This window comes from Haliotis cracherodii, unplaced genomic scaffold, assembly GCF_022045235.1.
Source record: "Haliotis cracherodii isolate W230 unplaced genomic scaffold, xgHalCrac1.p SCAF_3, whole genome shotgun sequence".
NCBI classification, from domain to species: domain Eukaryota; kingdom Metazoa; phylum Mollusca; class Gastropoda; order Lepetellida; family Haliotidae; genus Haliotis; species Haliotis cracherodii.
The window spans coordinates 16,187,501-16,204,999 of NW_027266286.1; the positions used below are offsets into that span (position 1 = coordinate 16,187,501).

The 17,499-nt window shown below is 41.0% G+C and overlaps 3 protein-coding genes across 3 annotated transcripts; 2 read left to right on the forward strand and 1 right to left on the reverse strand.

The window, feature by feature from the left end:
• The first annotated feature begins 6,118 nt into the window (after positions 1 to 6,118).
• On the forward strand, positions 6,119 to 9,325 carry LOC139473723 (uncharacterized). Its single transcript, XM_071256442.1, has 2 exons — positions 6,119 to 7,554; positions 8,166 to 9,325. Exons 1-2 carry the CDS (start codon positions 6,119 to 6,121, stop codon positions 9,307 to 9,309), a joined length of 2,580 nt encoding a protein of 859 aa, XP_071112543.1. The 3' UTR covers positions 9,310 to 9,325.
• Positions 9,326 to 9,985: 660 nt separating this feature from the next.
• LOC139474877 (uncharacterized) lies at positions 9,986 to 13,163 on the reverse strand. The gene is made up of 2 exons (XM_071258068.1): positions 13,111 to 13,163; positions 9,986 to 11,459 (listed from the first exon to the last, which is right to left on the reverse strand). The coding sequence occupies exons 1-2, from the start codon at positions 13,137 to 13,139 to the stop codon at positions 10,493 to 10,495; spliced, it is 996 nt and encodes a 331-aa protein (XP_071114169.1). The 5' UTR covers positions 13,140 to 13,163; the 3' UTR covers positions 9,986 to 10,492.
• LOC139474878 (uncharacterized) lies at positions 13,051 to 15,421 on the forward strand. Its single transcript, XM_071258069.1, has 2 exons — positions 13,051 to 13,122; positions 14,436 to 15,421. Exon 2 carries the CDS (start codon positions 14,492 to 14,494, stop codon positions 15,419 to 15,421), a length of 930 nt encoding a protein of 309 aa, XP_071114170.1. The 5' UTR covers positions 13,051 to 13,122; positions 14,436 to 14,491.
• The last annotated feature ends 2,078 nt before the right edge of the window (positions 15,422 to 17,499 follow it).

The window sequence follows — 17,499 nt, forward strand, 5'->3', positions numbered from 1 at the left end:
CTGAGATTTTGTAAGAGACAGCTTCAAGACAATAGTTTATTGAGGACCCAAACATATTGTTTTTCTGACAAACGTTTCATTCTTCAGAACATGCAGTGAACATTTTTTTTTAGATATTGTGTGCAAAACCTCAGGTAAAATCACTATTTCCAGTGTTTTTTTAAAGAAGTTAATCATTTTTCAAATATATTACATACAAACGGTCGGTCCTTTTAATTCTAACTCTTTATTCTAGTTTTATTTTTGCAATAGGTCACTACAAATGTGATACAGTGAGAACTTATTTATACTGACAATGATTACCAGGGTAATTTACAAGATATTGCTAATTTATCTCAAAATCAGGTCTACCAAGTTGATGTTATATAACAAAAAACTTATGTTAAACTGGTATATTTCATCTGACAATCAAAACGTGTGATTATGTTTAAGAGGTCAGATAATGTTTACAGGAGTTTCTTGGGAAAGAAAGGGTCGGTCGGGTAGCCTAGTGGTTAAAGCATTTGATCATCATGCCAAAGACCCGGGTTCGATTCCCAAAATGGGTACAATGTGTGAAGCCCATTTCTGGTGTCCCCTGCCGTGATATTGCTGGAATATTGGTAAAAGCGGTGTAGAACCATACTCAATCACTTGGTAAAGAAAATTCAAAGGTATATCCATTAAAAATATGATTTGTAAATTTTATTTGTTATGGGCTAAGAATTGAGAACATGGAGAAAAGGAGTTTTTTTTTTCTTTTCATAAACATGTAACATCAATTTTTATTTTGTACCAATAAACCGTGATGCATGTCATTTTTTTAAACATTACTTAAAATCACAAGGTTTGCTTATCCTCAAACTAGTTAATATCACTGTGCAAACAATACTATTAACAATGTCATTGTGAATATGATTACAAGGATGTGATTTGGTACACGTTGCCTTTAAAACATTTTTATTTATTTTCCCCAAATCAGGAATGTGTGGATCAACGAGACTCGACTGTATATACAATAGCTATTTGTTTTACTGCTGTTTATGAAAGGTGTGAGACTATATCATCACCTACATAAACCGTCATTGTGAGTGCCAGGCACGTTTCATGTTGTACGTATATTGAGAGTATTGTGGTGCTATGGTCAATTTCCTATGAGGAAGAGTTGATGCAGTACAGATCCAGGGCTTGCTTCTGATTGCTTCTGTGGTACTCTGCCAATACATATACCAGTATGTCTGGCTTGCCTCTACCAGATTGTACCAGATAGGAATAATAATGATAATGATAATAATAATGTGGAACCTCATTCTGGTTTGATCTAAGCGAACAGACTGAATTAAGAAGTTTCAAGAAAGGACTTCAAAGTTAAATACGCTGTACATATAGCCCTCTTTGGTGTGATGCTAAGTTACAAGGAATTGCAGGTTATCTTTTCAGTGGATGAGCGGGTTAAGTCGATATTGTGGCAAGGGTCATGGAGCATTCATTCTCTAGAGACCATAAATCTGTAATTCTGAGTTTCAAGTGGGATTATTATATTTACTACTTGGATATTTTGATGAAAAAAATGGATGGCATCATAAGTATCATACTGAAAATCAGGTTCTGTGGCAGCAACATTTTGATGGGACTTAACGTCAAATTTGAGAATAAGTTCACGGCAAAAATTGGAAAGTTATTATGCTCAATCTGTCAAACTTTATGGGTAATATTAAGATTTTCACACACTCTGAAGTATACCGTATTTGACATAATAAGCGCCCAGGGTGCTCTCAAAATTAGAAATAGGGGGCTCTTATTAGAATATTATTTTAATGAAAAACAACAGAGTTCAAAGAGCGTAAATTTTGTTGTTTATGCTGAAATGTTTATAAACGACAGATATATTTTTCCAGAATTTAATTGATCATAATTAAGGGTGCATATAACAAACGTATTATGCACGAATAAATAGCCTTGTGTACATTTATCAATCAGAAGGGGTGCTAATTGGGATTGTTCACTAGCCAGTATATTAGCAAATATCGCCGTGTGTGCTTATTAGAGCGGGGCGCTTATTACGTCGAATACAGTAATAGTTCTAGCTTCAACTGCTATCATTCATAGGGTCAGGTTTCTGGATTAATGAGATGTATTTGGTTACCTGTCATCCACACTGATCAGATCTCAACATAGCTGAATGCTGTAGTGTGTAGTCAACATTGACCAGTAGTTGGCCATGCGACTGTTGGAAGTCACACAAACCTGGGCTTTCAGTGTATCAGCCTCGTCTTACTTTACTTTTATCATAGGGACTTCCTCTTTGTACATTGAAGGCGGCGGGGTAGCCTAGTGGTTAAAGCATTTGCTCGTCACGCCAAAGGCCCGGGGTCAATTCCCCTCATGGGTACAAAGTGTGAAGCCAATATCCGCTGTGATATTGCTGGAATATTGCTAAAAGTGGCATACTCTCTCTCTCTCTTTGTACATTTAATAATTTACAGATAAAGAATTTACCTGAAACATTGCTTGAGAGTTTTTAATCAATTGAGTGATCATAGTCAGATTATCAGATAACCAAAGTATTTGTGTCTTGAGGACATCAACGGAAGAGTTGCACTTATGTTACCACATTTTTCTGATTAATCCATTCAGGCAATAGATTTTCTTCAAATAGGAACAATTCCTGGTGCTAAATCTGCCAGAATTAGCTCATCTAAGCGACTATTGCCTCCATGCTTGATACGATGTGAATTTAAAATTCAGTTTTGATTTGTATGAGAACATGGATCCTGTCAAGTCACTGCAAAAAGTGTTGTTTTACTGCAAGTCATGCACTATGCGCCATTTGCATGCATGATGGTGTGTGGCTTTCATAACAATAAATGCATGAGTTTACTCAGAGTGTCTGTTGTTTATCAGGTTAGTTTAGATCTTGATGGGGCAGCTAGTGCAGAAGATCCATCGAGTGGGTTTTAGATTGTAGTCTCCCATACCATGAATTGCTAGTCAGTGGTAAAAGTGTACCCTGGGGAGTACTGGAGCATGGAGCGGGTTTGGAGTCTTAACGTCAAGGATTCAACTACCTTAACAGTGCCCCGTTCCACAAAGCGCTAAGATGATCGTAACTCCCATACTTTAACACAGGCTTATGACAATCATAGCACTAAAATTGCTTTGGGGAATGGGCCCCAGGGGAGATAACTCAAATCTTCACGTCTGTAACCAGTGTTGCAGACATGGAGGAGAAAAAGAGAAATCTTGAAAACTATACAATATCTAATTGGCACATAGATTGGTTGAGTGGCCAAATGGTGCCTTTTGATAGTTTGGGATTTATAAACAAAAAAATCTTTCGAGTTTAAATGGCAACAACTTTGACTCTGACTGAATAAGCAGTAGTGCTCCTTTCCACAGTTTGAAAAACGTACAATATTTCTTTACCAAACTTGGCACATAAATAGGTCTTGTGGTGAACAGGACCAATTGGATAGTTTGGTATTTTCTGAACAAATGACTTTCAAGTTTCCATGGCAACACGTTTCATATATTTATTATCCACAAGTATTTGCTGTTGCGGAGAGATCAATGCTTTGTCCTCTAGCTGAAAATTTGATGTCCCGTTCACAAGCCATAATTTGATGACGCGGCTCTACTAGGGTTTAATAGTCAATGCAGTAAACATCGGCTACAAGATGACATTGGGCAACTTTTCAATGTTGCCTTTAACTAAACTCACTCATCTATAAGGGGCAGTCGGGTAGCCTGGTGGTTAAAGCTTTCGCTCGTCACGCCGAAGACCCGGGTTCGATTCCCGGCATGGATACGATGTGTGAAGCCCATTTCTGGTGTGCCCCGCCGTGTAATTGCTGGAATATTGCTAAAAGCAGCGTAAAGCCATACTCACTCACTCATCTATAAACCGCTCGTGTTGACATGGCGGCATATCCGATGTGCTCTATACATGGCCAGCCTCAAGTCTTGCTTCAAACAGGAAGTGGCGGGTGTAAAAAGGTTAATAGGGAGGCCACGGTCGGTGTCCTGGTGCTCGTTTTACGCCTAGTTCTATTTAGGTGCATTTCAAGCACAATTCAACAGTCACAATCATGGCCAGTGCCTTACAGGATGGCATGAAGAACGAAGCATTCACATTCGCATTTACCCATGGCCGTAATTTGGCACCAGTGAATCGCAAGTGATGTTTAACGCCGATTTTAACAGTATTTAAGTTATATCACGGCGTGTCAGCTTACTGTGGGAGGATAGCCCGAAGCAATGCAGGTATCATTTACCACTTTGGTGAAACCCCCGAGCACGGGTATGGTGCTGACAAACCTAGAAACATAATTGGGGCGAACCGGGATTCATCATAGGTTTCTGGCGTGCCTATGGGCATTTAGAAAAATTATATAATGTTTTAGATGTATATAACTGTTCTTAATATAAAGGCTTGACTCGGAAAGTAAATTAGCTCGTAATTGTGTTTCGGAAATAAGCTCCTTTGTACGCATGCTGAAAAAACTTCACTGGGGATTTAGGCGAGCTGTTTTTTGTGGGTTTTTTTTAACATCTGAGTTTTTCATTTTATGCATGCGTTTCTGTACGCAAGCTTATTGAAAGTAATTGGGTTTTAATTGAAAGTAATTTCGTTCCCAGATTCTGATGATGTCAATCACTGGATAGTCTGGTCCAGACTCGATTATTTAGGGACCGCCGTTATATAGGTTGAATAGTACTAGGTGCGGCGTTAAACAAGCAACAATATCGTAGATCGATGCTCATGAAGTCAATCACTGAATTGTCTGGTCCAAACCCGATTATTTTGAGACCGCCGCTATAAACAGTAGAACATGGATATAACGAACTACAAGGGAACGGAGAAATCACTTCGTTATACACATTATATGTTACTGAGTGCGGCATCAAACAAAAGACCAGCGAAAGAAAAAAAGGGAGAGCAGCGGTACCAAACGAAGGGTACGCGAATCCGTCTCCAACTTGGTCTGTCACACTCTGGCGCACTGATGACCGGAAAGAACGCGGAAGTCGGGGAGATTTGTGTGAGCTTAGACAGATTGGCCACCTGGGTAGGAGAATGAGTCACGCTCCATTAGCGGACTGTGACGTCATACTGTAATAAACATCCAAGAATCATGACGTCATTTGTTCTGAATACCAGTTCTTGTGACGTCACAATAAAATATGTTGCAAACAGACTGTGAAATGTCAGAACATTGATGTTGGCGGTTAATTTATTGTTATTTTTTTTCCCATATGTATAATATTAAGGAGTCATCCCCCAAATGATATTTTCTCATCCCTTGATAAATTTGTTGTATCTTGGTTGCCCTTGGATACATCTATTACGTCACACACGTTTCGATAGCCAAGAGCTAATCAAATATCCGCCTCATCTGAGAAGGGAATGGTACATTTCTCCATATCAAACGTCGCCTTATTCCATATCTGCACCAAGGATGAAACTTGAATGGAGGGTCGTTCCTCCTTGTGCGTGTGTATAACGATGATTCCCCGCTGGCTGTGCTTGGCGTAGATTCGAGATCAAGCTGAAACTATACTGAAAGTCCTCAAGATCAAGCCTGAAGATGATATGGAAGTGTAATTCTCCCAACCTAAGTGTTATTACGGTTGACAAGGTAAGAATTTTCAATTTAGCACCCTTTTCAATCCAACATCGGAACAATACGAAAATACGAATCGAACCCAAAACGAGTGGGTCCAGGGTATTTATCGATATCATACACTGGATCTTCGAGGATACTGTATCGATAGAAGTAAATGGGTAACCTTTGTTCATATGTTCAAAATGCATATATCATATTTAAGAAATCAGCGCTATACTAATCAATATATAACTTTGTACATTGAACTAAAAACATATAATATAAATATATTTTAACGTCTCCTTTTGCAAACTTATATTTACCAAACAGCTGTAAAAACAAAGCATATTTTATCTGATAAAATTTGTTTTGTTGTAGACACAGTTTATTCCATACACGATTGCTGATGTCTTTGATAACCATGTCGGACCTGATTCCAAATATCTTTCCATAGAGCTGCCGGAGGTGGCTGATATAAATAACACAGAACGGTTTATACTGGTTAGAAGCAGGGAATCTCGGCCCGAATCCACATGTTGAGCGACCCTCAGATGGAGCAACTTGGGGACATGGATATTGCTGATGACTATTGGAGTTCTTGTTCCACTCACCAACAAGCCATACTGAACGGATATAGTAAATGTCAGACCCAGTATATACCCTTCACCGGGAACCAATCATCCAAGGTCAATTTGAGGACAAATAATGGCAACAACGTATCAAGAATCCGTCTATATTTTGATGTGTTTTGTGTTTACGATTTCCACGAACAGATGATAGGAGACGGTGCTAGCCTCAACATGAACAATAACAGTAATGGCAGTGATTCAAGTAACTGTGACGGGCAGGTACAGTCTTCCCGATCCATGACTTCCATTCCTCCCAAAACGTACAAGGGGTACCTATTGAGTTCTCGGCTGCTGGGAGTGACGTCAAGGAACAGCTGTGACATCCATGGTCTTTTCTACAGATCCCGCAACACACGACGGGATAGACATTATTCCAAGACATTTTTATGCAATGCACGTACTCCAGAGTTTTCTATTTTGTCTAGAGCGGAGAGGCTGACAGAAATCTACTTACTGATGAAGCAGCATCAGTTGGGAACCCTGGGTATGGAGGGACAGTCGACTGAGGGAACTGCCCAAAACAAAGCTGTGTCTTTAATGAAACGTAAGACATCCCCTTCCATTCAGACGGAGAGTTTGGAAGTTAAAAATACAGGTTCTCATTCTGATCTAGAGATTTCTGGTGCTGCTGTACAGACCATCGAAAGCTTCCGGTCTGGTCTAAACGTCACTGATAGTTCTGTGCAGACCAACCACAGCTTCCGGTCTGGTCTAGACGTCACAGATAGTTCTGTACAGACCATCCACAGCTTCCGATCTGGTCTAGACGTCACAGATAGTTCTGTACAGACCAACCACAGCTTCCGGTCTGGTCTGGACGTCACAGATAGTTCTGTACAGACCATCCACAGCTTTCGGTTTGGTCTAGACGTCACCGAAAGTTCTGCACAGACCATCCCAAGCTTCCAGTCTGGTCTGGACGTCACAGATAGTTCTGTACAAGCCAACCACAGTTTCCGGTCTGGTCTGGACGTCACAGATAGTTCTGTACAGACCATCCACAGCTTTCGGTCTGGTCTAGACGTCACCGAAAGTTCTGCACAGACCATCCCAAGCTTCCAGTCTGGTCTGGACGTCACAGATAGTTCTGTACAAGCCAACCACAGCTTCCGGTCTGGCCTGGACGTCACAGATAGCTCTGAAAATATCCCACATAGCTTCCAGTCTGATCTGCAACAGCTACTTGATGCTATCTCCAATAAACAGGTGTCAGACGTTCCACAAACTCTGAAGGATCATTTGGTTCAAAGAATATGTGTCTTATTGATTCATGGAAAGAAGTCCAGTGGAAATATATTGGATAGATCTCTTATTAATTCTTTGAAACACAACAATAGCAGGTACGTCTGTTTTTGTTCATGCATTTGTCACTTAAGGACCGACCATTTGTTATTAAGTGTGCGTGTACTATATGGAGACTACATATTGTTTTCAGCTACAGGTGAAAAACCAAATATTTCTTATTTAAAACTATAAGCCTAAATCTTTTTTGGTATAAAAACGCCTTGCAACAATGTAATTTTGGTGGCAGACATTTTCTTGTCTTTCATTTGTCAACAGTCTGAGGTATGATTATTTTTTTAAAGAATTTTCGGGACAGTAAATAATTTTCGAGAAAATCGCCTTATTTGACATTGCAACGGACCACCACCAGATTCACATATCATTTCATATTCATGGTATATTTGTTTCAATTAATTAAGACGATTTAATGACAAACGTTTTCTCCCTTTTCTCTCGTTTACACTTGGAACATACATAATCGCTTGAAGAAGCACAATCTGCCAATATATACAACACTGTGATGTTATATATTCTCAATGTATTTATTAGAAATATGATCTCATCGCTATATGGCTGCAATATTACCGGTGCGATGTAAACTTAACTCTCTCTCACTCACTATATGCCTCCTTTTGTACTAATATCCCTATATTGTTTCTACTTCCAGCAGAACGTCCCTTCCTAACTCAGCTAGTTCCTGTCATACCAACACATCAAGACACAGTTTCAACAAAAAGGAACCTTTTACTTCTGAGTTTGTGTTCAAGAAGGTGTTTGGTCCAGACTTCCGTGTTGCTAAGCACTACTGGCATGTCCAGCCTCCTGTCTTACCACCGCCATGTGTTAAATACAAGAGCAAAAGTGGCGCACTTTCAAGCAACATCTTAGGTCGGGGAACATTTGCAGAGATTACAGTAGCAACACTGCACGTGGACGGACAAAGCAGACACGTTGTGCTGAAGGAACACTACATCGACATGGTCTCAAAAGACGATGTGTTTCGTGAAGCCAAACTGACCATGTACTTGGAGCCAACTGGCTATGTTCCTGTATGTTATGGCTTAGTTAAAGATGGAATTGGTGGTCACAGTGTTGTCCTGGAACTCATCGGATCGGGAACCACCCTCGGTGATGTTGTGGGGAAAGTGACTCTACCGTTACTACACTGGTTGAGCATTGCACGGCAGCTGGCTGAAGGCCTCACCAAGATCCATGAGATGGACATTCTGATCAACGATGTCAAACCGGACAACGTGTTAGTGGATCTGACAAAACCAGCCCCAGTTCTGAAGTACTGTGACTTCGGCCATGGGTCCTATAAGTATGGTATTGTATTCACGGACCAGAACATGGAACAGTTTGTCCACTTGGCTCCCGAAGTTCGTGGAGGTGGCCAGACATCAAGGGCTAATGATGTGTATGGTTTAGGCAGACTACTGGGACGTATTGTAGACGTGTCTGGGATTTCGGCCATAGTACCCCTATGTCAGAGATGTAAGAAGGAAAACCCGGATCGCCGGATCTCAGCTGCAGAGGCAAGCGCTTGGCTGAAATCAGTTCACACAGAACAAGTGGCAGACACGATAGCATCATACTCAGACCCACACATCTCCAGCGGATACGGGTCATCGCCATCCTCCTCCTACGCTTCTCTGTCAGTGTACTCGACAAGTGGTGACTGGTGGAATTCAAATTATACATGGCTTGGGGTTAATGTTTCAGGAGCAAATGTCCTTATCTTACTAATCCTCTTAATAACCATGGCATTGCATCCATGGGTTATCGGTCCCTGCTGTTACTCTAAGTGTTGAATCTATTCTGATGCCTTTCCGGGGAAACAGGTGAGCGGAGTTGCGTCCCTTACCTGTGCAAGGATCCTTGGGGTGTAAGCACTATTGGGTTTCCGCGTAGATCCTGTGATTTTACAGCTTTGAACCCAACTCACTCATTAACTCTCTTTGAATTCAATGTTACTCAATTCATCGACTTCATTCCATCAATAAGGACGAACCATCTGTTACAAGTGCTAGTCAATCGTTAGTTTGAACCTGGTTAGAAAGTTGAGATATATTGAATGACGAAACAGATGCTGCCATCGATCCTGCTTATCTGTTTATGCGCTAGGATTCGGTCAGGTGTCTCTGTTGTGTGTGTGTACGCCGATGTCGGGACTCACAGCCAACCACTGGTGTGCTTGTTCCGGGAACGAACATACTTTACAGGCCGCCCTGATCTGGCATTAATAATGCTGACGACGGAGTCTTTGTAGAGACCTCGTGGAGTGTCCCACGTAATTAATATTAATATGTAGAAACGTAAATACTAGCTTACAACCTGATATTATTACATCATCTTTTGAGTATCAGAACCAGGAAATATACCAGAATTTCACTGTACATTAGACATCTTTTCACGTTCAATATACAATTATACAAAGTCATATTCAATGTGTTTGTAAGAAACTATCCTTTATTTTTAACCCTTTTTTTCTACATGAATATTTCTTCAACATGTATCCGTCTTTACATATACATGTATTTCCCAGATTTTGATCTGAATTCATTGGTAATGAATATGTGTGCACAATAGTTAATAAACGTATGTTTTATTCTAAATCGTTAATTTCATTATTTATTGAAAGGAAAATAGTTTTTGAAACGCAATTGATGTGTGACTCCAGTAATTGACCGATGTACATTATTGTGTCCCTATTTGCCAGAACAACTTGTAATGAACAAGAAACGACTTGACACACCAACTGGGCACTAAGTTAGTGCTATCTCCAGCAGAAACATCATTAAGCTCAATACGTCGATGTTTTTTTTTTATCTTTGATACGATGACATGCATCAACCAAGTCAGCGAGCCTGACCACGCGATCCCGTCATTCGCCTCTTATATGACAAGCATAGTCTCTTACTGCAAGCATGGGTTGCTGAAGACCTATTCTACCCCGGATCTTCGCGGGTCCAATGAAACAACTGAAAATATTGGTCACTTGAAAAATTCGTTTGAGTCTCTGTACAGAATGTAGTCTTTTAACATTCGTGGAACACACAGAGTGGACACTGCATATCGAAGGTTGCTCTTGGTAACCGACTTCCGCACGCGCACCCTGGCACAGTCTTGCAATGATGGCACTCTCCTCATATGGGACTCATACCAAAACACAAATGGCCTCAAGTCATCGGATTCTTTTAATTTGTTGAGCAGGCTTTCACTTGGTCGGTGTCCCATCAGTACTAACACCTTCAGGAGAAACTGCTGCCATTCGTCCCAAATAATTATCGGACGTTCCAGAATTCTAGCAAGACAGCGATGTAATCCTACAACTGAGTTGCAAGCGCGTAAGGTCTCAAGCGCCATCAAGGACTTTGTCTTGTTTCTAGAATCAAAGTTCATATCAAAGTCATTGAGGAACACGGCGGTGTGTTTGATCACTCTTCTTGAAATACGTCTGGTCGAACGAAGTCCCTGGCGATGGCAAGGGGAAACAATTTGCCATACTAGGAAATCTGGCAGTAGGTCTATGAATACCGTGTCTGTGTTTATGCCAACTGCTTTTACGTACGGGTTCGACTCCAAGGCGAGGTCTGGCCACAGGTCCAATATTTCTATGTCCTTTGACAGCAGCAGAGAGTAGCACTCCCTTGCATCATATTCAAGAAGAGTGTTCACAACATCCTTCTTTATACCACCAATTTCTGTATCTGAGATTAGGCTTATAAGGTCGGCCAAAGTCTCAGGTTTGTTGCTATGGAGACACCTGAATCCGCTTCGGAGGAGAAGACGTCGTGTGGCGAAGTTGTCGTTCGCCAGTAACACTGTTCTAAGTTCTTCGAAACACATCGACGAGTGTTGTTTTGGGGCGCATATGTATCTCCTGAAAGCCTCGAGAGCATCGTCAGAGAGGTTAGGGCTCTCGAACCCAAGGACGAACCCTTTGGGGTTATGGCTGAAACTATAGGAAGAACATGAGTGAGTGAGTGAGTGAGTGAGTGAGTGAGTGAGTGAGTGAGTGAGTGAGTTGGTTGTTGGGTGGGTGGGTAGTTGGGCGGGCGTGAGTGAGTGAGTGATTTGGTGGTTGGGTGGGTGGGCGGTCAGGAGTGAGTGAGTGACAATTTACTCATGTGGGGAATTGAAGCCGCATCTTCGGCGTGACGAGAGAACACTTTAACCACTAGGCTACCTCACCGACCCCTAAGACAACATGATGTTTAGCAAACAAGGTTTAATGTACGAAATGTACACTATTCATAAAAATATGTACAGATGCCAATACTGTTTTATCCTTAAAAGTAACATGAAACCGTCATTTTTAGATTTTTGGGAAATGTTTGGGCAATGAACGTGCACGGTATTGTGTTTTCACTTCCTTTTTTAAATTAAATGATTCCAATACAGCAGTGTTCCAGCAAGGGGCACAACGAAGACAAAATACATATTAATACATAAACTACGTTTATAACGAACACGCTTATAACGAACTGGCGGATATAACGAACTATTTTTTGGTCCTGTCCATTTGCTGTATATATCCCGTAGATTTGCTTATAACGAACTACGGTTATAACGAATTAAAATTTGTGGTCCCTTTGGGTTCGTTATAACCGTAGTTTACTGTACTCGATCTTATGCTTTCACTCACTGGTTTGCTGGGTCCAGGTCTAGAATGGTCCATTAATAATTGAAGACATCCGTGAAACAGGTGGAAAATTGCACACAGTGGCATCAAATAACATTCATTTACTCACCTCACCCTTCTGGGCCCACTTGCACAAAGCGAACTTAGCGCTAAGATGATCATAACTCCCATACTTTAACATAGGCTTACAATAGTCTTAGCGCTAAGATCGTTTTGTGCAAGTGGGCCCTAGTGTCAAAGGTCGTCTCTAGCAATTTGATTTTTCTAAACAGCCATCGCTTTTCCAGAAAAGAGTGGAATTTAGTTTTCATTTAAGATTGAAGAATTTTGCTTACATTTGAAAGACATCCTCTTGGTGTACACATTGATGAAAACAATCAATACTATAAACAAACTATACAAAATAAATAAATAAATATGTCATCGGCGAAACGTTATTGGTGTCAATTATTCACACAATTCAGTGCATCTGAGTAATCCTGTAGATAATATCGAATTCATATTTACCTCAGTAAGTGCATCCTCTGCGAGGTTTATAGAGTTGCCATAGCTACAACACTATAAATATATAGTTCCTGTAGCTAACAATATAGCTATATAGCTATAGTATTGGCTATATACAGCCTTAGACAGCGTACGTGTTGGCCTTCAAGGGACTTAACACTGCAGTAATGGTGAGTGAGTTCAACAAAACTCTCTTGGTATACGTGAATAACCTCAAATTGTCAGCGTTAACAGAATACGCATACATGTACACTGTCCGCATACAAAGCCGTTGATATACCAGACCATATCTTGCATATCAGTCAGTATACATAAATAGACATCGCGACTCATTCATGTGACGGTGACAGTCGAGGAATAGATTAATATAGAACACGGATGACTGTGATTCGATCAAAATGACACAAATGTCTGCGTAGTAGGTTTGTGATGATGTTGGCGTCAGCTCTGTGACTAAGCCTACCTGTATTGGCCTGTAGGTATACGAGCCATTGTCAAGGAACACGTAGGGTATTTACTTCCTTCTGTAACCTGAATATTGCCAAGGACTCTTTGGTCAAGGGGAGGTAACTCAGAAATCCCCTATTTCTATAGATTGAAAGTAAATTGTGTATATATATATATATATATGACCAACATCCCCGAAACAATATCTATATTCTGTAAGCAGACATAATTTTCGAACGGAAACATCTCGCATGTTTGAATTTTCGTTATTATTCCAGGTACACTTTTTCATACAACCACCTCGTTTACCCATAGTACGGTAAGTTGAAGTGGGAGGGTTATTGTGAATGTTTGTGTTCGCATATGATGTAAGATGACGCTGAGTGTTTATGTCCTTGTCGTTATCCTTTTTCTAGAACTACTATTCTTCACAGAACACGACGTTTTATTGCAGCTGAAGAACATTATTCACAGAAAGATATCATTTCGGTTGTTCTAGGCCGCGCTTAACGGAAAGCCCTGTTTAGAGTGTTAGTGCAAGCTCCTAACAGCATCTCTGTTTTTTTGCCATTCGTGGTCGTGATCCTCTGAAATAAACCTGTTCACCATCCACGGACCATCAGTTATTAATGAAAATGTTTATATATAGACATAGTAAAAATTTTTATTTCTTCACAGTCAGTCAAGGTAACTATGATATACTTCATTTATCAGATTTATATTTAAATGATACGATCTTGCAGCCTGCATATGGTTGTCACACAGGAACTTGATGATAGCGTGTATAACATAATATATTCGTATAGTGAAAAACAAATCACACCTCTCTATATACATAGAGTTTATATGTATATAGATGTGAGGTGAAATTGGGTTTAACGTCGCGTCCAAGATTATTGCACTTATATAGCGACGTGCATGCACGTGTATGTGTGTGTGTGGCTGCTTGTACTAGTCCGGACTGATGCCGATTTATAGTGCTAGCTCACTGAGATACCATGCCGCAGTTTAACACGAATACCCCACTCAGACACAGTATACTGACTCCGAGCCGACCAGTCCTTGTTTTAGCCCTTTAATGCCGAGCGCCAGACAGGGTAACAACAAGTACAATCTTTTAACGTCTTTTTGTATGACGCGGCCCGGGATCGAACCCTGGACCTTCCGCTCTCCGGGCGGACGCTCTACCACAGGACCACGGAGGCGGTCATATGTATATAGAGGGGTGTTATTGTTTTCTCTTTGCGAATAAAGTATGTCACACACGCTATCATCGAGTTCCTATGATACAGTGGTATGAAGGTCGTCATCTTAATGTAATAATGTTTTAAATTGTTTCAGACGGTCTGAAAAATGTCATAAGTCAGCCACCGAAAAATAAAAGCCTTGTTCTCGCCATGAGCAAATTCTCAGAGAAAAACCCGAGTGACACTCTTTCAGATCACGTGATCGTACCGAGTGACTCAAGGACACAAGCTATGACCATCACCAGACAATACTGCTTGGGTGAAAATCAAGAAGATTTGCTTAGAATCAAGGAACTAGTTTCCAAAATTACGGTCAGAAATGAAATAATTCTCTATCTGAGGTGGCTTTTGTCACGGGAACAACGCACCAGTGTTGTCAACATTTGTAAAGTTCTGCTTGGATCAGGCCGCCCCGTAGAACGCTTCGTCAGAGACGAGATATTGTCGGAGCTCATCGTTCACGTGGCTGTCGACCTTCTGCAGATACTTCTAAAAGCGGATCTAGATTTCACAAGCTTTCTGCCATGTCAACACTTTGTTTCGGACTTAAAGGAGGATCCGACTGTGTTTCTATGGAACTGTTTGATATTTCACTCCTTGCTTTGTGGAAAGTTGGGCTACAGGTACGAAAGTCGACCTGACCCAAGCGAACGCTTTGCTTACGTTGTGATCGTTGCGATGATCCAGGCTTGTTGCTCTCGACCTGAGTCTATATCAGCGTTGGCATATGTGATTGACAAGTACCCAATTCACCCTGGAGATTCCTACACGTATGGGAAGGTGTTTCGTGCGCTTGTAGTCGGGGGCTTTGACCCAAGTGAGGGTTTTGTGGCTGAAATGGAAGGAAGGGAGAAGAAATCGGTTCCAGAGTATTATGAAGAGTACAGGAAATGGTATATGGACTACAAGCGGCGTGTTCCGTCTCTGAAACACTGTGCTCGATTGGTCGTGAGGCGGTCTGTCCTGGTGAACATTGAGCTAGCCACCTCGAGCCTGGAGCTTCCAAAACGTGTCGCAGACTTTTTGTTACTTAGAGATCCACATACACTGTCTGTAATTAATATTGATGATAAAGTTTGATTCATAATTCGTCGTAGTTGATTTGCTTACTCGCCCATCGTGACAGAGGATCGGCAGTGCCCTCGTAGCTTTGCGTCATGAATTGTCAATACGCACCAGCAATACTCGGGCCTGGTGAAGATCCGGGGTAGAATAGGTCTTCAGAAACCAATGCTTGCCGGAAAAGGCGACTATGCTTGTCGTAAAAGGCGACTAACGGGATCGGGTGGTCAGGCTCGCTGACTTGGTTGATACATGTCATCATATCCCAATTGCGTGGATCGATGCTCATGATGTCAATCACCGGATTGTCTGGTCCAGACTCGATAATTTACAGACCGCCGTCATATAGCTGGAATATTGCTGAGTGCGGCGTTACACAACAAACAAACAAATCATTTTGTGTCACCGTACTCCGACGGGGTGATCACAATATCGATCACTGGATTGTCTACTTCAGACTCGATTATGCCCAGGCCGCCGTCATACAGCTTGAATGTTGCTGAGTGTGGCGTTAAACAACAATCAGTCAGCAATCAATAAAGTCTCAACGGAAGTCCAACATCACCTAACAATCTACCTGTAAACGTCTTTTAGCCTTTACGTATCTATAATGGATAAAAGCGACAAAACCCTCTCCATATTCATACGAATTCTCTGCTAAAAGCAGATGTACGATTCCGACTATATCGTGATCATGATTGTGTTCATGAATCACTATCAAATAGTAATGATGACAGGTGTTCGTGAAAAGGTGATAGAATCATCCTGCCCTACCGGTAGCAGCCGTAACAAACACACGCAAAGGCAAGTTAATTGTTCACCTGGAAAAACACGGGAACGGACATCCATATGAAGCAATACTCTTACGTGATGACCGTTTACTGCATGAAGACAGTGACTATGATCGATCATCCTAGCAATGGTGTCGCAGGGGTTTATGAAGCCTGTGTAATTGCCAGTCCTGGGAAACGGAATTTAATGACTGAGTAAAGAAATCTGACATGGAATGTCCGAACATTGATACAGAAATATCATACACATCAAACTTATAGTTTCAGTTTAATCATCCCAGCATCCATATCCCTGTGTGTCCAATGGATATTATTTGCATCCTGTCATAATTGTTATGCGTACAGGGCGCAATATTTTCCCCTGGTAAAACCCTGGTGTCTCTACAAATATGGATACCAGAATTCTGATCCGATTCTAAACATCGTTGCCATGTAAACCATACAGAACATGACATTTTTAACTGTTACTTAATTAAGATTTTTTATTTCTTATTTTTTAATGCATCATCATGACCTCAGAGTTTTTGCTTATTATACCAGTATGGGTCTCTCTGGAACATGCATATTGTTTTGTTGTGTTGAAACTTCTGTTAACAGGTTTGGCATTTCGTGGTAATATTGTTTTTAATTAGTATTATTATTTTGAAATTACTCCAGAAAAAATACAGGTGAGCTACAGAACTTTGTGCATGTCGCAGTATATTTGCATATATCATTATAAAACTGGTTATTAATCCTAGCTCCTTTCCGTAACTCCACTTTGTTTCCCCATATCATTCGCCATACCTTCTGAGTGAGTTCGGTTTTACGTCGTTTTTAGCAATATTCCAGCAATATCACGGCGCCCGACAGCAGAAATGGGCTTCACACATTATACCCATGTGGGTTTGTTTGTTTGTTGTTTAACGCTGTACTCAGAAATATTCAGGTCGACTAATTTACAACAATGTATATGTCAGTTAAGTGAGGGAGTTGGTTTTAACGCCGCTTGAACAGTATTACGGTTATATCACGTCGTGTCAGCTAAGTGGAGGGTGAAAACCCAAAGTGATGCACGTCTAATACATATACCACATCGGTAAAACCCACGAGCAGGACGCTGAGAAACATTCGAACCAACAATCATAGGTATCTGGCATGTCTAAGGAACTCTACACAGCTAATTGCGGCGCCTAAGATGACTGGGCCATCCATGTCCCTGTTTGAGATAAAGATTCTCTGTTGTTTAAGGTCGCACTCAGCTATATGACAGCGGTCTGTAAATTATCGAGTCTGGACCAGTGATTGAAATCATGAACATCGATC